Raw genomic sequence first — 22,268 nt, forward strand, 5'->3', positions numbered from 1 at the left:
TGAAAGTCATCAAAAGGAAGTGGAAGATTGGGAAAGCAATCACGTAAAAATCCTTGCGTGGTTTATGAACAATGTGGAGCTTAAGGTATGTGCTAATATAGCTAAATTTCGTAAAGCCAATGAGGCTTGGTCCTTTATGAGGGGTATGTATACCCAAAAGGATCTTGCAAGAGCATACTTCTTGCAAGAAAAGATTAGAACCACCAAGCAAGGTGATTCTAGCATTCAAAACTACTATAGTGCCCTAAACCCACTATGGGATGAATTGGCTCTCTTGGAGCCAAAATGAGTTTCTATGGAAGATACTGATTTAAGGCAAAAACAAATGGAACAAGAGCGATTGTTTCAATTTCTTTTTGGGCTAAGTCCCAAATTTGAGCAAGTGAGATCTTCACTTCTCCATAGATCTATTTTTTCTCCTATTGAGGATGCTATTGCCGAAATCACTCAAGAGGAGACAAGGCTTGGCATGAGTAAGCATGTTGATGAAGTCCATGCCGTATCAAAACCGGGTAACAATGTTAGAACCTATAAGCCTCCTCATTTTGGGAAACAAGGAAACTACAATGGAGGAAGAAAAATGATTGTTTGTCATTATTGCAATGAGCCAGGTCACATTAGACCCGCTTGTCCAAAGCTCATTGGAACCTTCAAGCCTAAAGTGGCCTCTCTTGAAGAAACCACCACCAAAGAAGATGAAGGCAAGAACAATGACATTAAAGAAACTCTTGGACAAATATCTATGGCTCTCCAACAAATGTTAAAAGTTTTTTCCTCCACATCGGGTGCGGCTATTGCTTCAACATCATCACCCGGTACGTATTCTTGGATCCTTGACTCCGGAGCTTCTTTTCATATGACCCCTCATGAAAATGCACTTAGTGATGTTTGCACCAATTCAAAGGACTCTTGTGTCTCTACGGCCGATGGAACCTTTTTGAAAATTTCTAGTATTGGCTCTTTTAAAGATTCACAAAATTTTTGTATTCCAAAAGTAAGAGTTTTTCCCTAACTAAATTTAAACCTATTTTCGGTTTCTCAAATTGCCGACCATGGATGTGAAATATCTTTCTCATCTAATGGTTGCTTTGTGCAGGATCTCCGATCCGGGAAGCGGATTGGGCAAGGCCATAGAAACAGAGACCTCTATTATATGAACCATCTTGATCTCCCTACAAACTTTTTTGTTCTTATGTCTAAGAAAAAAACATGAAAACTTGGCATAAAAGACTTGGTCATCCAAGTTATTCCAAAATGTATCTCTTTTCTTTTGGAAACAAATTTTGTAAGGAAAAAGAAATTAATTGCAAAGATTGCATTTTTTGGAAAAATGAAGTCTATTCCATTTCCAACTAGAACTTTTCTCTCATCAAGGCCTTTTGAATTGGTGCATTCGGATGTTTGGGGGCCTTCTCCGGTTATGTCTAAAGGGGGCTATTCATATTATGTTACGTTTATTGATGACTTTACTTGGTATGTTTGGATTTATTTCCTTAGTCATAAGTCGGAAGTATTTACTTTCTTTAAAGACTTTCATAAAAAGGTTCAAAATCAATTTCAAAGTAACTTATATATTTTAAGATCCGATTCCAGTGGCGAATACTTATCTCACGAATTTCAAAACTATTTAACCCAAAATGGCATTTACCATCAAAAGTCATGTCCTAGGACTCCTCAACAAAATGGCCTAACGGAAAGGAAACATAGCACATTATAGAAACCACTAGAACATTACTTGTTTCTAGGAATATTCCAAAGAAGTTTTGGGCCGAAGCCGTTCTAACCTCAACCTATCTAATCAATAAAATGCCATCTTCTAAGTTAAAAAATGCTTCTCCCTATGAAAAACTCTTTAAATTTTCACCCGATTTCAATCGTCTTCGTATTTTTGGTTGCAAATGTTTTGTCCTATCACACAAAAGGGATAAGTTATCTCCAAAAGCAATTGAATGTGTTTTTTTAGGATATGGTGAAAATAAAAAAGGGTATAGATGTTATGATTTTAAGAATGATAAACTATATGTTTCAAAAGATGTAACATTTCTAGAAGAAGAAAACGGTTTTGATAAAATAGAAGAAACAAATGAAATTGATTATATATTCTTATATGATCTTATTGATGACATACAAGAAGATTTTCTTGAAAACATAGACGATACTCGTGAGGTATCCCCTCTTGACATAACTCTCTCAAATGATAGTGATTCAAATATAAATGTTCATGATAGTGATACCAATATAAATGTTTACTCAAGAAGAAATCAAGAAAATCCTATTAGTGCCTTTGAAAAATACTCTCAAATTTCTGAATCCACTGAGGAACCACAAGTTAGGCATTCTTCTAGAATATCAATACCCCCAAATAGGTTTGTATCCTATGATTCCTTAACTCCCAACCAGTGTTGTGAAAAGCGTTAAGGCGTAGCGAGGCGCTCCACCAAAATCTAAGGCGAGGCGTAAGCCTCGAGGCGTAAAGCGTAAGCCTCAAATTTTTTTTTATTAAAACTTAAAAAAAACTATAAAAATTATCTAAAATTATAAATAAATAAGAAATGCTTTATTGATGAAGCAAAAACCAACAAAAAATAAAAAATCTCAAATAAATATGGAAAAAATATGATCTATGTAAGTATCTAAGAAATAAAATCTGAGCATTCATTCAATAAAAAAATAACATTAACAACAAAATGCATATTAGCAATAACATGTGTGGCTCGAAGCAGAAGAAGTAGAGGGTGGAGCCAAGGCTGATCCAATTGAATACCTAGGTACCTTTTATGCTCACAATTACAATATCCTAGGAAATAATGAGATCATATATGGGTCAGGAGACTGGGGACAAGGCTAATCCACATCCAAAATAAATTTTAAATGGTAATTTTAAATCCAAATCCGAACTAGATCTGCTGTAAGAAACTTTTAGTCAGAATTAAATTTTATAAGGCAATACTTGATTTGGTGGAAGAAGAGGTTGAAACATGTCTACGTGTAAAAGTCACAAACTAATTAAAATTGATCCGCATTTGAATACAGATCATATAGAATTTGTGTTCTATCAGGAAAGATTATGTTTTATATTGCAACCGATAGGATTGCGTTGGATGGACTAGCAACGAGCTGATATGATTTCCAGCTAGGGATGCAAATGGATCTATTAAATTGGATTATTTTTTTATCCAGATAAATATTGTAAGATGGATCAAAATCCAATCCATTTGCATTTTCTACATGCAAATAACATGCTTTTCACTTTATTTTTTTATGGGATCCAGTATTACCACATATAGTTTCGATTCAGATCCAACTTAATCGCATTAAATCTGATTCGGGTCTAAATGATCAGAACTGAATCCCAGTCAGACCTGATAAATCATTTTTGCATTCATTTCTAAAAGCAATAAAATTAGACCCAATAGAATAGAAATCCATCACAATCCTACTTTTAACAACATCTATGTATTACAAAAATATATGAATGAACATGGAAAAATTGGTTGCATCATGCTGTCCCCATTAATTTATGCACAAAGCTACCTTGAGGAAGACGTGTAAATGGGTTGAGAATGAGAAGAGATAAGAAGAAGAAGAGGAGAACGTGAGAGAGAAAAAACTAGAAACGAGAGAGAGAACCTGTTTTGGGGCTTCACCACAAGAGAGCGAGAGAATGTTGTGAGAGCCGAGAGAGAGAAAAAACTAGAAACGAGAGAGAGAACCTGTTTTGGGGCTTCACCACAAGAGAGTGAGAGAATGCTGTGAGAGCCGAGAGAGAGACTACTGTGAGAGTTTCTGTGAGAGACTGCTGTGAAAAAAAAGAGGGGCTTAAACATAAAGGCCCCCGACCCCTTTATGTTTGAGCCCTAAATTTTGGTCAAATGAGGGTTTTGACCCTCATTTGACCAAAATTATTGAGGCATATGCGCCTCATCCTGAGGCGCGCCTCGCCTCGAGGCGTGCGCCTCAAGGCGTGCGCCTCAAGGCGTATGAGGCGCACGCCTCGGGCCTTTTACGCTTTACCCATACGCCTCAAGGCATAAAGCCCCTCGCCTTGAGGCGAGGCGCGCTTTTTGCGCCTTGAGGCGCGTTTTTAATAACACTGCTCCCAACTATCGGGCATGTTTAATAACCCTACATTCTTATTTTGAACCGGCCCACTATAATCAAGCTAAATCTATACCTCATTGGGTTGAAGCAATGCAAGTTGAACTAAATGCTTTAAAAAAGGCCAATACTTGGGAAATAGTTAATCTACCCTCACACAAAAAACCTATTGGTTGTCGCTGGGTCTTCAAAGTTAAAACTAAAAGCGATGGCTCTTTGGAACGATATAAAGCTAGATTAGTTGCTAAGGGATACTCCCAAGAATATGGCATTGATTACGAAGAAACATTCGCTCCCGAAGCTCGAATGACTAGTGTCAGGACCTTAATAGCTCTCGCATCAACCAAAAAATGGCCTATTTATCAACTTGACGTAAAAAATGCTTTTTTAAATGAAAGTTTAAGTGAAGAAGTTTATATGGATCCGCCACTTGGAATAAATATTAAGCAAGGTCAAACACTTCGGCTTTTGAAGGCATTGTATGGTCTTAAACAAGCCCCTAAGGCTTGGTATGATCGTTTCAGTGATATCATGATAAAGTTAGGATTTCACTCTTGTTATACTGACACTGCTCTTTTTGTTAAACATGCAGGTTCTAGTATCGTAATTTTGTTGCTTTATGTTGATGATATGATTATCACTAGGAATGATCAAAGTAGTATTATTAATGTTAAAAATATGTTAAAAGATAATTTTGATATGTCTGTCTTAGGTTTTCTCAGATATTTTCTTGGAATTAAGGTTGCATATTCTCCTAGAGGATATATTTTGTCACAGATGAAGCTTGCTGCCGATATATGTTCTAAGTCTGGGATTTCTGATGATAAGAAAGTAAAGACTCCCGAGGTTATTAATGCCAATTTGCGGTTGGAGGATGGGGTTCCTCTGGAAGATCCCACACTTTACCGACAACTCATTGGGTCTCTTACCTATTTAACCATCACCAGACCAGATATCACTCATGCGGTTCACTAAGTTAGCCAATTTCAGCATGCTCCTACAACTGTGCATATGAGTGCTGTTCTCCGAATCATCCGCTACATTCAGAATACCATCAATAAAGGGCTATTTCTATCCTCCTCTTCTTCCTTGAATCTTCTTGCTTATACTGATACAGATTGGGGAGGTAATCCCAATGATCGAGTCTCAACTACTGGTTTTTGTGTCTTTTTAGGGGATTCTTTGATTGCCTGACGATGCAAGAAGCAACAAAAAGTTTCACTATCATCCACTGAAGCTGAGTACCGGGCTATGGCAACCACGACAATGGAACTTGTATGGCTTCGCGGTTTGCTTAAAGACATGGGAGTTGATATTACCGAAGCCTCAAAGCTATGTTGCGACAACAAGAGTGCCATCTATATTGCGAGCAATCATACTTTTCATGAGCGTACAAAACATATCGAAATGGATTGCCACTATGTTCGTGACGAATTCTTGCGAGGAACTATTGCTCTGCCATATGTATCAGTTGGCGGACTTCTTCACTAAAACTCTTCCGGCTCCTCGCTTCATGTTTTTTCTTGGCAAACTTTCTGTCATTTCCCCGTAAAGTTTGAGGGGGGGGGTGTTAAAATGTATCTAATATATATATATATATATATATATATATATATTGTATATTACATCAATACCCGATAGGGGTATTTTTGTAATTTCACATTGTTGTTTTAGAAAACAACTATTTTTCTTTTTTGAATAAATGTAATTTTTATTTTTTAAATTCTTTTTTTTATTCTTTTTGAAGACCTAAAGGGGCTCCAACCTTAGAGTCGTTGGAGCCCCCAACGGTCACTTGTGACTGTTGGGGGCTCCCAACGACTCTATGGGAGCCCCCTTTTGGCTCTCCTTTTGAGGCCTTTTGGCCCTCCTTTTTCCTCCTCTCCCTCTTGTATAAATAGGGGTGAACCCCTTGTGTATTCTCATTCTTGAGAGCTTTCTCTCTTCTCAACAAGAGGCTTTTTATATTGTTGCCTTCTTAAAGGCTTGTGCTTGTATTGTCCCTTTGTGGACTTGTGATATTGTCTCTTTTATTCATTGTTGTAAGTGCTTGTATGCACTCTTTATATTTTCGCAATATCTCATTACACGCTGCAGTGTGGCCTACCAAACCGCATGTCCAATCCCTCTGTGCAAGATGCACAAGGAACCTTGCAGTTGAGCCGTTAGCACCGAGTAGGGACACGATTCCACTGCGGCAAATGGAAAGCAAACACAACGACCCAAAAAAGCACAAGCTGTCATTAATAGTCCACATTATCTTTAATGAACGAGAATGGGGTTGGAGAAGTCATTAATGTTTCAAAATGGGCAAAAGCCAAGCTGCAAACATTTCAAACAAACTCCATTTCATGGATTCTCTGCTAATAATTGCCCACCAACTCTCTTTACTGCATTAATCTTGTTTAAAATTGGCCAAATGTTAAAAATTTATTGAACAATTATTTGGTGCCACATTTGTAGATCTTCATGGTATGCACTCCACAAACTCCCAATTCATACAACCGAGTCTCTTTCATGGGCGTCACCCATGTATACCTTAGGCCCCACGGGCAAGGGGTCCTAGCCTTAGAGTTTTATGCTGGGTATGGCAGGCTGAGTCAGCGTGATCATGTCTTCGTGCCGGGTGCGGTTTTTGCAGGTTATAAATTCAAAAAAAGGTCTCACTACCAAAATAAGATCTTCCATGCATTCTAGTTAGAGCAATTCTTACAAAGATGGTGAAACCCCATCTTGCCCATAATCGATTCTCCCTTGGATCACACTGATGGCTTACTCAGTGGGTGCTCTTTGCAGGCTAGAGCACTCAACTAGGATTTACTGTCTAGAATGGGGGCGATTAAGTGACCCCTGGCCCTAGGCAGGTTCCTCATCATTTACCGACATTCTAAGAGGGATAGAGGGGAGACAAAGAGCAGAGGAGGAGAGCAGAGGGAGTCGGGGGCATACCTGGAGCGGTCGGCGGCGGAGCGATCGACGACGGCGTCGGGGTCGGCGGAGAACAGAAGGAGTCATAGAGGAGACAAAGGGAGGATTAGGGCAAAATTTTTTTGCCCTAATCCTCCCCTCCGCAGCCGATTTCATCGGGCATTTTTTTTTAAATCCAAAAACTGGATCAAAAGGACCCTGGGTGTTGACCGCACCTGGTGCCGCACTCGCACGCGGCGCTTTGCGTCGACGCGGGTGCAACACTTGTTTTGCCGAATCCCTGTGACATAGCTTTACATTAAAGTCATGCATTTTATCGATAAAGATAATTATTTTTATTGTCGTCTTATTGCATTAAATATGCTTTAATTGCATGATAGATATATGTGTGTTTCATATTGATTATCTTGTTCACATTATTACATGCATAAATTTAATTAACTCCTCTTTTCTTGATTTTTTTTTAGTATTATACTTTATATACATGTTTTTAGTATAAATTGATGATTTGGTTTAATTGAAGAGTTTTTCTAAAATTTGGAATATTATTAATACATCATTGTTTATCTCTTTTTGATAATTGATATGTTTTTTAGTGATTAAGTTTCCTTATGATCAATACTTATGTTTTCTTGAAAAATATGTTGATTTTGAGTTTACGATTGTCTAAATTTGATTTCATAATAATTTCTCTTTTGAGGTATGTTTGTCCTGTTTTTCTTAATGGTTATCTAATATTTTTAAAAATTATCACTACTTTGCTTAACAATTTTTTCTTGACTGTTATTCTTGTTCAAAATATATATATTTTGTTTTGAAACTTCATAACTATTTGGTTAGAATACTTTCTTTTTGTAGTTGGGACATTTGTTTTGTTTTCTCTACAGATTCTCAAAGATGTGATTGATTGAGAAATAAATATCTTTGATGCATCATGAAGATCGAGATACCCGATGAAAGCGATTGGGGATGATCACCAATAAAACACATTTGAAGACTTGTATTTGCAAAACTCTCTAATATATCATAAGGATGAAGATTTCTGTTGAAGACACTTGAAGATTTGGATCCTTCTCATTGAATCTTTGTTGTATTTCCAAACTTTCGGTATATCACACCATAAGTTTGATGAGGGGTGTTAAAATATGTATATATATACTTATATATATTCATATATATAGTATATTTTTACTCCTTTTTATTTTCTGTTATTGTAAAGGGTATTTTGGTCTTTTTCCATGCTTGTGTTAAGCATTTGTTCAATAAATCTTATAATTTGTTATATTGTTGTGTTATTGTTATTGCCAATATTGGCTTGTGTATTGTCCTTTTGGTGGATTTGTGCTTGTGCACTTCTTGTGTTTGCAATCTTGTAAGCCCATAGTGGCTCTTGGTTATATTTTCGTATATCGTGTTACAACCCCTTGTTGGCTATTGTTTTGTCCTATAGTGGACTTGTGCTTGTGCACATTGTGATCGTGATCTTGTAAAGCCCTTAGTGGCATTGTTTTGTATTTTCTGCTATTTCATTACAGGTGGTGCATCTTATTAGTTTTCTGTCTTTAGGGTGAAGGAGGATCCAAGCATATATGCAGGATTATTGAATTTTTTGAGACAATGGATGGACAATACTATTTTACTTCCCAGTGGTTTTTCAGAGCTTCAGAAACTGTGAGGGCTTGTTATTTATATGTTTCTTGTGTTTTCTGGATTTCTTACTATCTTGTGCTGCCACTCAGATGCTGTTTTCTCAGGTCCTAAAAGATCAAGTTGCATTTCATGACAAAAAGCGGATTTTCCTATCTGATCTGAAGGATGACAATCCTCTAGATTGCATCATCTCAAAAGTGAAGACCGTTCAAATACCTCCTGTATGGGTTTCTTCTGCTTATGATTAACTTTGGCACAGTTTTAACTTCTTTCAGAGTTTGCCTTGTTCTATGTAATTGTTGGAGAGAGTGCAATTTATCAACTTTTTTAGCTGATTAGTTTTTACTAGCAACCATATAAGTTTGTATTCATGGCCTGTTGATGATCATGGGACTGGAATCTGAAAGGTGGACATTGAAGGGAAAGAGGAATCCATTCCACCCTGCGACTTCTACTATGACATGTGCTACTCTGAGGACTACTCAACTTTCTCTAACCTAGAAATTGGTAAGCCTTGGTGTTCTTTACAAGGACATGCTCTTTAGTTTGTGTGAGATTCATGGTGCCCCATTTGGATCACATTTTCTATCTTCTTGCAAATGTTCATTGCCTGCATCCAGATTTATGTATTTTTTCTTTTACGTGCTACTGACATGATGCAGCGAGGTTCCGGCCTTCACGTGTTCTTGATTACGGCTGTTGAAGGCACGACCCTCACGGTTGTGCATTGGGCAGAATGGAATAAGAATGCCCACCAAGACGATGGGGCTTTATTTTATATCAATATCAGCTTCAATGAACAATGGAATGAATATAAAAAAAGGACAAACAGTGATCAAGAATAAAGAATGGGAAACGATTGAAAGAAGAAAACAATGCTGAAAAATAAAGGCTGCTGCTATTCTTCAAGAAAATCTCTATCCCCTGCACTCAACCCTAGGAGGGTCTTTTAAAGGCTTCAGCCAGATCTGGGTCTCGGGTCCGTTCTCGGACCCGAGACAATGCCTGAGTGCTGCTGGATCGGGGGCGTCCTAGCCTGTACTCTCTCTGCTCGTCTGGAGTAGGTACACAGAGGGACCTCTTCCCCGCGTCTCGGTACAGGAACTTGGATCGGATCCACTACTTGGGTCCGATCCCTCATCCCATGGTGCAAATCCGGTCTGCTGCCTGGGTTAGACGGTATGGGTCTGGGCCCATCCTGCTGTGCATCATTCTCTCCTGGTTGGGAAGAAGTCGGCTCTGATGACTTGTTGTCTCCACAATAAGCATATAGATCAGACACATTGAATATAGGTGAAATGTACCAATCGTCGGGTAGTTCAAGGAGGTGGGCGTTAGGACCCAACCACTTAAGAATCTTAAAAGGACCATATTTTTTAGGACTCAGCTTGCCATAGGTGCCTACTGGAAAACGCTCAGGACGCAGGTAAACCCATACTAACTGACCGACTTGGAACTGGACATCTCGACGACCTTGGTCGACGAAGGCTTTATAAGTCTCGTAGTTTTTAACAAGTTTGGCTCGGACCTGTCTGTGGATATTGCGCATGTACTTGACGACATCAAATGTGTCTGGGGCCGGGTCTGGGATAATAGACACGGGTGCTAGGTCTACTACATGGGTGGGTGACAGACCATAAAGCACTTGGAACAGAGATTTGCCTGTAGACCGATTGGTGGAGCTGTTATATGCGAACTCGGCTTGAGGCAATACTAGGTCTCAAGTTTTGACATTCTCCCTCACTAGATTCCGTAATAGGTTTCTTAAGGTGATGTTGACAACTTCGGTTTGGCCATCTGTTTGAGGGCAATAAGCACTACTGAACTGAAGCTTGGTCTTCAACAAGGCCCATAACGACTTCCAGAAATGACTCATAAAACGCGTGTCACGATCGGAAGTGATCGTGTGAGGTAAACCATGAAAGCGGGTCACGTCCTTGAAGTAATATGAAGCTACTAATGAGGCGTCGGTGGTTCGCTTACACGGGACAAAAATAACCATTTTGGAGAACCTGTCAACAATGACTAAAATTGAATCAAAACGACGCGGGGTTTTGGAAAGACCCACAATAAAATCCATGGACACATACTCTTCGGGACGCTCTGGGATGGGTAACAGAGTATAAAGATCACTATTCTGATGATGACCCTTAGACACTTGACACACTCGACAACTTTGAATAAACTTTACAACATCTTTGGCCAAAAGTAGCGTTCATCTAACAAAGTGAACGTCTTATCATGTCTAAAATGCCCAGCTAGTCCCCCTTCGTGTAACTCGAAAATCAACTGAAGTCTCAGAGATAAATCAGACACACACAACTTGTTACCACGAAGGAGGTAACCGTTATGTATACTAAATCGTGGGTCGACCGTGCGATTAGAGGAGAGGCACCTTTTCCAGATTTGCTGAAAATCCGGATCCTTCGGGTATAACTTCTTACGCTGCTTGAACCCAATGACCTGCACTAACATAGTCATTAGAAGATTGTTCTTCCTACTAAGAGCGTCAACTACTTTATTCAAAGTACCAGATTGATGATGAATCGTGAAGGTGTACTCTTGCAAGAAACTGACCCACTTGGCATGACGAGCACTGAACTTCTTTTGACTATTCAGGTACTTCAAAGCCTCATGATCTGTGTAAAAAACAAACTCCTTATAAATAAGATAATGCCTCCAATAATGAAGGGCTTGTACCACGACATAAAATTCGACATCATAGGTTGAATATTGGTACCTGGCCTGAGTCAGCTTTTCACTAAAGAAAGCAACGGGTCTGCCGTTCTGACTCAAGACTGCGCCAATCTCTACTTTAGAAGCATCACACTCAACCTCAAAGACTGCACTAAAACCAGGAAGGGCTAAAACAGGGGCACTAGTCATTTTCTCTTTGATGAACGTGAAAGCTTTTCTCGCAGCAGATGTCCAATGGGAACTAGTACCCTTTAGGCACTCCATGATGGGGGCCATGAGGGTGCTGAAGTTTCTCACAAAACGACGGTAGAAAGTGGCTAGCCCATGGAAACTATGAATTTCTCCTATAGTTTTTGGGGTAGGCCATTCCACAATCGCACGGACTTTGGTGGGATCAACCTTAATTCCATCAGAAGACACAATAAAACCCAAAAATACGACACTTGACGTTATAAACTCACACTTTTTAGCATTGACATACAACTTTTTCCTTCTTAAAATCTGACGCAAATGATCGGACAACACCGAGCTATAAATCAAAATGTCATCAAAATAGACAACAACAAACTTCCCTATGCAAGGACGCAACACTTGGGTCATCATATTCATGAAAGTACTCGGGGCGTTTGATAACCCAAAGGGCATGACTAACCACTCGTACAATCCATCACGTGTCTTGAATACCGTTTTCCACTCATCCCCCTCTCGGATACGGATTTGGTGGTACCCACTTTTTAAATCAATTTTGGAGAAGATAGAGGCACCGACCAACATATCAAATATATCATCCAATCGAAGGATGGAAAAACGGTATTTGACAGTGATGTGATTTATAACACGACTATCAATACACATGCGCATGGACCCATCTTTCTTAGGAGTGAATAAAACCCTTTTGCAGTAACTCCCAAACCTGCCTCAACAACTCGGCATGCTCGGATGGGTTCATGCGATATGCGGGGAGGTGAGGGAAACTCGATCCCGAGACAAAATCAATGGCGTGTTGAACCACCCTCATCAAAGGTAGACCATCAGGAAGGTCATCCGACATAATGTCACGAAACTCCTCAATAAGGAGAGCGATGTTCATAGGAACAGAAACTGATGTACTCATCAATGACTTACCCACCAGGACATAACAATAACCATCCTCCCGGCACTAGCTCAAGAAAGACTGATAAGATAGGCCTGCGAGCCTGGGGACGCGCTCAGGCTTATCTACAATAGGGAAACCGGTCTCCTTGATAAGGAGGACTATTTTATGACCCTTAAAAATAAAAGAGTACGTGTTCCTACGGCCATCGTGAATGGTCTTGTGATCAAACTGTCAGGGGCATCCCAAAAGAATGTAACACGCACTCATAGGGTCTACATCACACTACTCTTCATTGCGGTAATGCTCCCCCATGGAAAACCGAACTAGACAACGCTGGGTGATGAGAACCTCGTTCCCTCTCTTAAACCACGCCATTTTGTATGGTTGGAACAATTTTTCTGTTTTTAGGTTTAGGGTGGAAACGACACTCTCGGATACCATATTCTCGCATGCCCCAGTAGCAATGATAACATCACATGCATGACCTTCACAGTTGGATCGGGTTCTAAAATGTTGTTTCACATCCATTTTTCAGGGGTCGACTCACGGGGTGCGGTCAAAACATGACGGATAGACAATAAATGTTCGACGTTGTCGTCGAACTCTACGACTTCCCTCTTATCTTCCTCAACGAATGATTCACCCTCACTTTCGCTATCTGATGTTGATTCAACAATACCCTCGACAAAATGGGCGTTCTTGCTCACGGTGGGATACTTAGACGCGACATGTCCTAACTCCTGACACCTAAAACAATGGATGGTAGACTCGCTAGGTTTGGCTTTGGATCTGGTATTGTATGCGGGTCTGGATTGGTCAGGTTTGCTAGGGTCTGCTCTAGGGATGGACTTTGAGTCTTCTTCCTAGGGGAGCTTGCTCCCCTGGTTGGGAAACTCGACTTTGGTCGACTGGATGGGTCACTACGGGAGGTCCTATATTCCTGCCTCTTTTTCAACTTTTCTTCAACATTCATGGCGTAACTGCTTGCCTGATCTAATGTCCTAACTGTGACATCACTGAAATCATCAAAGATAGCAGGACAGAGACCAGAAACATACCTCGTGACCTGCTGGCGGACGGACGGTCTCCTCGATCTGCACTCACAGGGATAGGCGATGGAACTCCGCAGTGTAGTCCGCCACAGTTCGGGTGCCTTGACGCAAAGTAAGGTACTCCTTGTAGGCTCTCTCAGCGTGATATAACAGCACAAACTTAGACTGCATTAACCTCTGCATCTCCTCCCAAGTCTGTACACGCCCTAGCCCCTATCATTCCTGCGACCTTTATAACTCAACCCACCATGTCTGCGCTAGGCCCCTCAACCGAGTAGAGGCTAGGGAGACACGATGGTGCTCAACGACAGTGTGATAGTCGAAGAAGAACTGGACAACATAAGACCAGTCGAAGAACTGCTCCGCATCGAATCGTCCTGCGAACTCTGAAAGGTCTAGCTTCACCCCGTATGTGGAGGCGAGCTCTCTGTTGACGAGTCTTTACCATTCCTGCAGGATGCTTGTTCCAGAAAGTGTCGTCGTCCCACACTGCTTCATCACCCTCTGCGCGATACTGCTCGCCTAGATGTTGGTGCTGACGAACTCCAACAACATGTGGTCGACGCTCAGGTCGCGCCGGTCCCTGCTGATTCTGCCTCGGTCTGGCTTGCGCGTGGGGGGAAGCCATTTGTGGCCGGCGTTGTGGCGCCGATATGACAGGAGGTCCTACAAAAGGTGGACAAATTTGCTGGGTATCGGTCTTTAGGTGGGTAGGAACAGGATAACATGAGCCTAAGTTATGAGTTGGATTAGGGTAGGGGTAGTGGATCAGGTATGATACGGGGTTCTGGATCAGGGATGGGTTAATGGGTTGGTGGGATGATTCACCCGATTGGATCTGGATCGGGTCAAGTCCTAAACTACTCGTCGAACCCAGAATGGGATAGGTAGGATCAGGGATCGAGTTGTGGTGTAAGGAGGCCTGGTTCGAACTCGATCCTTGATCCATAACAAGATGGGGCTGGTTTTGGCCTGACTCAAATTCAAACTGGAGCATCGTCCGTGTCCAATACAAGTTTGGATCGACATTGGATCCATTTTGTGGGTCAAAACTAAAGGGTTGGGCCTGATTCGGGACGAACCTCAAACCAAACCCAACTGGGTAGGTCTGGTAATGGGCTTCGAGACTCGGACCCGCTCTCGGGGACCCAAAGGATGGTCCTCGAGACCTGGGCCCCATTTTCACGAATTTGGGTCTGGACCCGTCCACAGGGCCCCCCTGCTCCCGCTCGTGGGTTTGCTGCCTTATGGCTCCCACGCACGGGTTCATGGGGGAAGTCTAATTCCTTCCCGGGTCGAACATACGCACCTGGATCTGCAACATGGCCCAGTGTGACGTTGGAGCCTGCAGATCTGACCCATTTTGTGGCACAACCCCCATGGCCCGAGGCCACACATCGAAACCTCCGACAGGACCCAACGTGATGTTGGGTTTTTGCAGACCAGGCCCAACCTGCGATGCAGTCGCGGGGACTTGCTGCCACAGCTGGTTTACACCCGAGCGATGGGGTGTACCACTTTGATGGTTCTGTTGGAGGATTCCTAGATCTGGGCGAGCTACAATTGTTGCTGGTTCGAGATGGAGGGGGTTTACCGGATGGGGAAGGCTGCCGCGACCTGCATCCCTGTGCAGGGTCCCCTCAACGCCCTCTCGCCCCGCAGTGTGCTGGAACGTCAACTGGGCAATCGCACGCTCGCCTGACTGGTTCAATGGCCTCGCGTGTGCATTTACCTTTGATTCAAGAGCACCCATCCACGCCTCGACCCCATCCATGCGCTTCGACATACCGGCTACCTCTTTACTTATTCGTATCATACTTTCTTGAACCTTGGTCATCATGGCCATCATCTGCGCCATTGAATCTTCGGTGCCGGTGTCCTCCCGCTCCGTTCCACTTGCTGGGTCGTTCCTTGCATCTTGAGACATGTTGCTGATGACGGAGGAACCCTGGTGCTCTTATACTACTTTGATGCAGCGAGGTTTCAGCCTTCACGTGTTCTTGATGACAGCTGTTGAAGGCACGACCCGCTGAAAAATAAAGGCTGCTGCTATTCTTCAAGAAAATCTCTATCCCCTGCACACAACCCTAGGAGGGTCTTTTAAAGGCTTTAGCTGGATCTGGGTCTCGGGTCCGTTCCCGGACCCGAGACAATGCCTGAGTGCTGCTGGATCGGGGGTGTCCCAGCCTGTACTCTCTGTGCTCGTCTGGAGTAGGTACGCAAAGGGACCTCTTCCCCGTGTCTCGGTACGGGAACCTGGATCGGATCCGCTACTTGGGTCCGATCCCCCATCCCATGGTGCAAATCCGGTCTGCTGCCTGGGTCAGGCTGTATGAGTCCGGGCCCATCCTGCTGTGCATCATGACCTTTTCTGAAATAGTATATTTTTCCGTCAAGTGGGATTTTCATCTTCTTAAAGACCATAGATTCCTTTCTCAAGTTGACATCTTATGATTTTCACTGTTAAACATCTCATTATTCATATATTTGTTCTATTGAAACTTTAATAAAGGCACGATTTTTGGAAGAAAGGTCAGATTAAATATTTTAAAGTAACATATGCTTTACCATCACTTATGTGTTGTGTTCTTCCTGGCTTCAGATAGTTTTCAATTATCTAGGAATTTATCCATGCAAGTTCATGCTGATGCTGCTCATTTGCACGGTCTGGGGCTCAACTCCAAAACAAAAGCTTCATACTGTGAGAAAAAGTTGGATCTCACACTGTTAGACTTGTATTCTGGTTGTGGGGGTATGTCTACTGGATTGTGCCTTGGAGCAAAAGTTTCTGGTGTGAATATTTTGGCTGTAAGCTCTCTTTATTATTTCTTCACCAACAGGCTTTGAAGATTTCTTTTTTGCATATCCTTTCAGTCTTGTGTTGCTTATCTTGGCTGTGTTGCCATCATGTTTATCTGTAATTGTAATTGTAGAGATGGGCCATAGATTCGAACAAATCTGCTTGTCAAAGTATAAAGCTAAATCATCCTGAGACGAAGGTACAGGCTCCTCATGAGTTTCCTGCTTCTGATGGTTGTACAAATCTGCATATAGATAATAACCTATATGCTATTATCTTAGGTTAGGAATGAATCTGCAGAAGATTTTCTTGAATTATTAAAGGAGTGGGAGAAACTTTCCAAATGTTATGCTACAGACGCACTGGAGAGACCATGTAAATCTGGCTCTGTGGGGCTAAACTCTGCCAGAGTGGAAACTGGTGACCTTACTCATGATTGCAAGGTTCCTCCTGACGAATATGAAGTTTCTCATCTAGTTGGCATTCGCTATGGAGACCCTAGTGGAACTGGGGAACGCAAGCTAAGGTTTAAGGTAGACCTACATACCTAAGTTGGTCTTGGTCCTCTTGGACATTGTACTTTATTTCTTTAGATGTTTTTATACCAATAATATTTTTTCTTGTACTCAGAGTAGGAATATAGCCTGTCATTTGTAGTGATGCAATGTAAATTATGGTATGCTATATGAACAATAACATTTCATAAATAAAAGTTATTCTGTTGAAACTTCGTGAGCTAACCTGCTTAGATTAATGGATAAATTGCGGCATTTGTTCTTGCCTTTGAAACAGAAGAAATTTAGTATAATGTTCATGGCCTTTGCTCTTAAAATTTGAGTTTAAATATTCCTAATCTATCATCAAGTTGCTAGCTAGAATCTTTTAAAAAATTTGTAAGCACTCCCTAGAAGGGAGATGGGCCAGAATTTTTTAATATCCAGAAAGTTGCCCAGATCCATCTTACAAGAAGACCGGACCTATTTAAAAAACTCCAATTGTAAGCCATTGGTTCCTGGGCCCTTCCTTTTGCAAGAGACTGGATTGCATTCTATCCGCTTGCTTAAAAAGATCCTCTGTTGAAGCGACTTGCAATTCCTACAGATTTGAGAATGGTTGGTCAAAGAGATTACCACCTATTCCAGGCCATCCATAAATTCTCTCATGAAAAACTGGTTACTCCTAATACAATGTCCTTTCCCTTCTTTTCTTTTCTCTCTGCTATGTTGATTTTTTTTCTCATTATAAATATAGGAAAATGTTCTTCAATACATTCTAAGAATTTTGCTCACAACATCTTTAACTTTTCTGCAATTAGAACACATAATCTTGTCCTTCTTGCTGCTTCTACCATAGCCTCCTCCACTAGTACATCTCTTCCCCTTTTATCCTAAAACAACCCTCCAGTGAGCATTGTGCTCTCCCGATAAAGTGATCTTGTTGGGTATACTTGTGAAACATATTAGTTTCTATGAGAGAGAAACTAGGGTAAAGAAAGGGAAAAGCTCAATAGTAATATAAGAGAATAAGTAAATTGCTTCTAGTTTTATCACTTAATTTCTATAATAGATTACACCTTCGTTATTTCAAGATGAAGTTTTATATGACAATATTGTAGTGATGACCTTGAGTAATATTTCATATCGTGTGCCAGGTACTTTCACGTGGGTGTTTACCAGAAAAATTATTGAACTCTCATTGTACTGAGGAATATAGATTTTGTGTTTTTCTATTATTGTTATTAGCTTATTATTGTTGTTGTTGTTGTTGTTGTTGCCAATGCTACTGCTGCTGCTGCTTCTTCAGCAGGACCTGTATGGAATTGTCACTTTTGATCTTGAAATTTTTATTTGCTTAGGTTCGTTGGAAAGGTTATGACCCAAGTGATGACACATGGGAACCAATTGAAAACTTGAGGTATGTCATGTGATAACAGCTTAATGCCTGACACATTCCTCATTATTCCCTTTTATTTTCCCCACAGAAATTGTGAAGATCGAATATGTGACTTTGTAAGAGAAGGCCTAAAATCAAAGATAATACCACTTCCAGTAAGGCTCTTTGAATGAATATTATATAGTGCTTTAAATTTTAATTGACCAATGCTATATTTCTGTATGAGGATGCATAGCTCACTCTGACTGTGATTGCTCTTAGGGTGATGTTGATGTTGTTTGTGGAGGCCCTCCATGCCAAGGCATCACTAAATTTAATCAATACAGAAATGTTGAAAAACCATTGGAAGATCGGCGGAACTATCAGTTAGTGGTGTTTATGGACATCGTAAACTTTTTAAAGCCTAAATATGTTTTAATGGAAAATGTAGTTGACATTTTGACATTTGTTGGGGGATCCCTTGGAAAATATGCTTTGAGCCGTTTGGTTCATATGAAATACCAAGCCCGACTTGGTATCATGGCTGCAGGGTGTTATGGTATTCCACAATTCAGACTTCGTGTTTTCTTATGGGGTGCCCATCCTCGTGAGGCAAGTTCAGTCATATTTTTTTTTTCAAAAATATTTCATTTTTTGATGATCTCATTATTACAGAAGCTACCTCCATATCCACTCCCTACACATGATGTGGTTATGAAGGGTGGACCGCCAAAGTTGTTTGAGGTATTGCTAGTGGACATTTGTCTTGTGTGGTATAACATTCATGTGGCATTTTCATGGTTGACTTAACTTCCATTGCAGTGCAACATCGTAGCTTATGATGAAAACCAGCCTCGACATTTGGAAAGCGCGATTCTTCTTCGTGATGCTATTTCTGATCTGCCAAATGTATGTCTGATTGCAATGATAGATAATTAATTTTTCCATCTTAAAGTCATTTTTCTATTTCTTCAGGTCACAAACTTTGAAATTCGTGACATGATGCCGTATGGAAAAGCTCCTCAAACTGAGTTTCAGAAGTATATTAGAGCAGCTGAACATGGTTAGTATAGTACATCATTTCTTTCTGAAATTTCATTTGAAAAACTTTGACCACCATATGCTCATCAGTTAATCAAAACAGTCATAAATATCTCAAAAACTCAAGTCCAAAGCGGTAAGCATAAACATGGAGCAATATGGGAAGCAAAAATGGAAAGGGGGAGTTTTTAGGTTTATGTGAAGTGAGATTCTAGAAGCATTCAAGTACACCAGCATGTTTTTGAATGTTTCAAAGTAAAAATGAATCAAAATTATCAAACTATGTGATACATCATTTTCTCCAAGTTGAACCAGCTCTTCATCTTTAAAAGCAGTTATCTGTTAATGTACTAATAGCTTCTAAAAGAATTTTGTTTTTTGCAATATAGGGTTGTAAAAATAGTCTATATACATGTCCTATCCAAGCAAACATTTCGTTCACTAATACCAGACTAACAGGTAGAAAATTAAACTTTAGCATGAAACATGATAAGTTACATGCATTAGAGTATGTAATGGTGAGCTCTAAGTGTTAAGTGTTAAAAAGTCAACATCTTTTATGTTTAAGAAAACATATACAGTATGATTCTTATCACCCAAATCCAGCCAAGGGTAGCTATATTTCTATTTCTTTAGAGCTCATAATCGTTGCATTGTGAAAATGTCTTTTGATAGGCCTGCAATTTTTGTTTCAAGAAATTGTAATTATATATATATATATATATATATATATATATATATATATATATATATCACGTCATCATCATCAAGCCTTATCCCAACTACATGTGGTTAGCTTTACAAGTCCCATTTCTCCATTCCTGTCTATCTAAAGCTAAAACTTTGGTCACTTTACAATCTTTCATGTCACCTCTAACTGCCTCCTAATTCTTTATTGGTCTTCCTTTCTCCCAGCTCTTTCTACTTGTACCATGTGAACCTTTCTCACAAACACTGTCACAGGTGCAACATGTCCAAACTAATGTTATCTTTTTTTTTGTAATGCCAGACATCCATCTTAACATATGCATCTCTGCAACATGCATTTTGTCTTGTTGTTTTTTAATCGTCCAACATTCAATTCCATATAATAGTGTGTTGGTCTTATTGCAATCTTGTATAAACGACCTTTCAGTCGTAGAGGTACTCTTTTATCATATAGCACACCACTAGCATGTTTCCACTTAACCCAACCAGCATTGATCCTATTAGTGATATCTTCTTCAAATCCCCCATTTTGTTGTAGTGTAGACCCTAAATACCAAAACTTATGGCATTGTTGAATAAGCATCTCTTGTATTCTAATGACATTTCTATCACTAGCTTATGTACTAAACTTGCAATCCATATATTCAGTTTTTGTTCTAATTTGTAAACCATTTTTCTCCAACACATTCTTCCAAAGTTTTAATTGTTTTATTATAATGAAGGAACCCTCACCGAGAATCGGGTCACTAACAGGCCCGCCTCCCTGCAAGGTAAAACTTTGGGTTGGGGACACAACCACCTAGCCTTACGTGCCCCAACCTTGTAAAAGCAATAGGAGCCCCATCTGGCAGCGAGGTTCAATCTTGGGCCTTCAGCTTGACACATGACCCCACTTACCACATGGGATACCACCTCGGTGGTAAGTTTTAATTTTTTTCGTAGTCACTTGTATTGTTAAAGGTAAGAAAATAATAAGTTTTGCATTGTTTTTCTTCCAAAAAATATAAAAAAAACATGTTTTAAAGGTTTTAAAATATAAAACAAAAAATAGGAAATGCAAACTAAAAAACGAGTTTTCCCCAAAAATATCACGATATTATCGTGATAATATTGTGATATTTTTGTCTTTTGGCAATATTTTGAAAATATCATACCTTTAATATCAGCTACCTGAAAATATCAATATTTCTCACAATATTTTCAAAATATCATCAGTATCAGTGACTATGCTATATATCATCTATATCTTGATTAGCCAGTTGTGACGCCCCAAAATTTTTGAAAATTCTTCTTTTTAAATATTGATAGTGGAAAACAATTTAATATTGAGTTTGAATTTGAAAATTTTGAGCGAGCCACAAGGGTGAAATAAGACAAAACTATTATTAGAGTGAAAACCAAAATATTATTTACATCATTTTTGACAAATGTACAGATAGTTCAAAACTTAGGAACGCGGGTTAGACTTTTGACGGTCTGCTAAGTCTATACCAATTCTGCTATTTCAAAATATTAAACATATGCAATCTATTCAGATAGAGTATTTTCATCGAAAAGTAAGACAAAATATAAAACATAATTATTTGCATAATTAAGGCATATTTTCATTTCAAATTGTGATTCAAAAGGGTCTTTGTTTCGATAATTAATCATCCACCCTAGCACGTGGGGGAAGACCTTCGCAGACAACTGGGACATTCCAGGAGTGTATTATTCTCAGATGTTTTAAACTCGGGTACTTTACTGTAGTGGACCCAAAGTGAGCGGTCCGTGATCGGGAGAATCACCTCTAAGGCAGAACAAAATGTAGGATGCATCCTGTACTACTGCAGTAGTTGGAGATCTATCACTTAGGACACGTGGATAGCGCCAACCTCCGTAGACCTACGAGTGAGTGGAGATCACTAGTACTTCTTGTTAAAATACATGTAATCCATATATATATGTTTATATATATATATTGTGTAATATACCCAATAGGGGTATTTTAGTCATTTCACAAGTACCCGATAGGGGTACTTGTTTCTTTTCATTTATTTTTTGTAATTCTTTTTTTTATTTTTTATTTTTTTGTTTTTTGCTCACTTAAAAGGGGCCCCACCATGGAGTCGATGGGGCCCCCAACGGTCACATTTGTGACCGTTGGGGGTTCCCAACGACTCCATGGGGAGCCCCTAGGTGGCTCTTCTTTTAAGGCCATCCCTCCTCTCCTTCTTTTGTGTATATATAGGGGTGAACCCCTCTTGTATTTTTTACTCTTGAGAGGTCTCTCTCTTTTTCAATAAGAGACATTTATATTTTTATGTTGTGTTGTCTCTTGTGGGTT

At 40.0% G+C, this 22,268-nt stretch overlaps 1 protein-coding gene across 2 annotated transcripts in view; it reads left to right on the forward strand.

Moving 5' to 3' along the window:
- LOC149819071 (DNA (cytosine-5)-methyltransferase CMT2-like) overlaps positions 1 to 22,268 on the forward strand; it is a 46,240-nt gene that overhangs the window by 11,737 nt on the left and 12,235 nt on the right. For both annotated transcript variants that reach the window (XM_089986034.1, XM_089986035.1), the window contains exons 4-15: positions 8,593 to 8,697; positions 8,781 to 8,897; positions 9,084 to 9,183; positions 16,124 to 16,329; positions 16,455 to 16,520; positions 16,603 to 16,854; positions 18,177 to 18,235; positions 18,303 to 18,369; positions 18,476 to 18,805; positions 18,869 to 18,937; positions 19,016 to 19,102; positions 19,169 to 19,256. In XM_089986034.1, the coding sequence (XP_089842160.1) occupies positions 8,593 to 8,697; positions 8,781 to 8,897; positions 9,084 to 9,183; positions 16,124 to 16,329; positions 16,455 to 16,520; positions 16,603 to 16,854; positions 18,177 to 18,235; positions 18,303 to 18,369; positions 18,476 to 18,805; positions 18,869 to 18,937; positions 19,016 to 19,102; positions 19,169 to 19,256 (1,546 nt within the window). The remainder of the gene's footprint in view (positions 1 to 8,592; positions 8,698 to 8,780; positions 8,898 to 9,083; positions 9,184 to 16,123; positions 16,330 to 16,454; positions 16,521 to 16,602; positions 16,855 to 18,176; positions 18,236 to 18,302; positions 18,370 to 18,475; positions 18,806 to 18,868; positions 18,938 to 19,015; positions 19,103 to 19,168; positions 19,257 to 22,268) is intronic.

This window comes from Nuphar pumila, chromosome 13 (assembly GCF_984573655.1).
Source record: "Nuphar pumila chromosome 13, dmNupPumi1.hap1.1, whole genome shotgun sequence".
Lineage (NCBI taxonomy): Eukaryota > Viridiplantae > Streptophyta > Magnoliopsida > Nymphaeales > Nymphaeaceae > Nuphar > Nuphar pumila.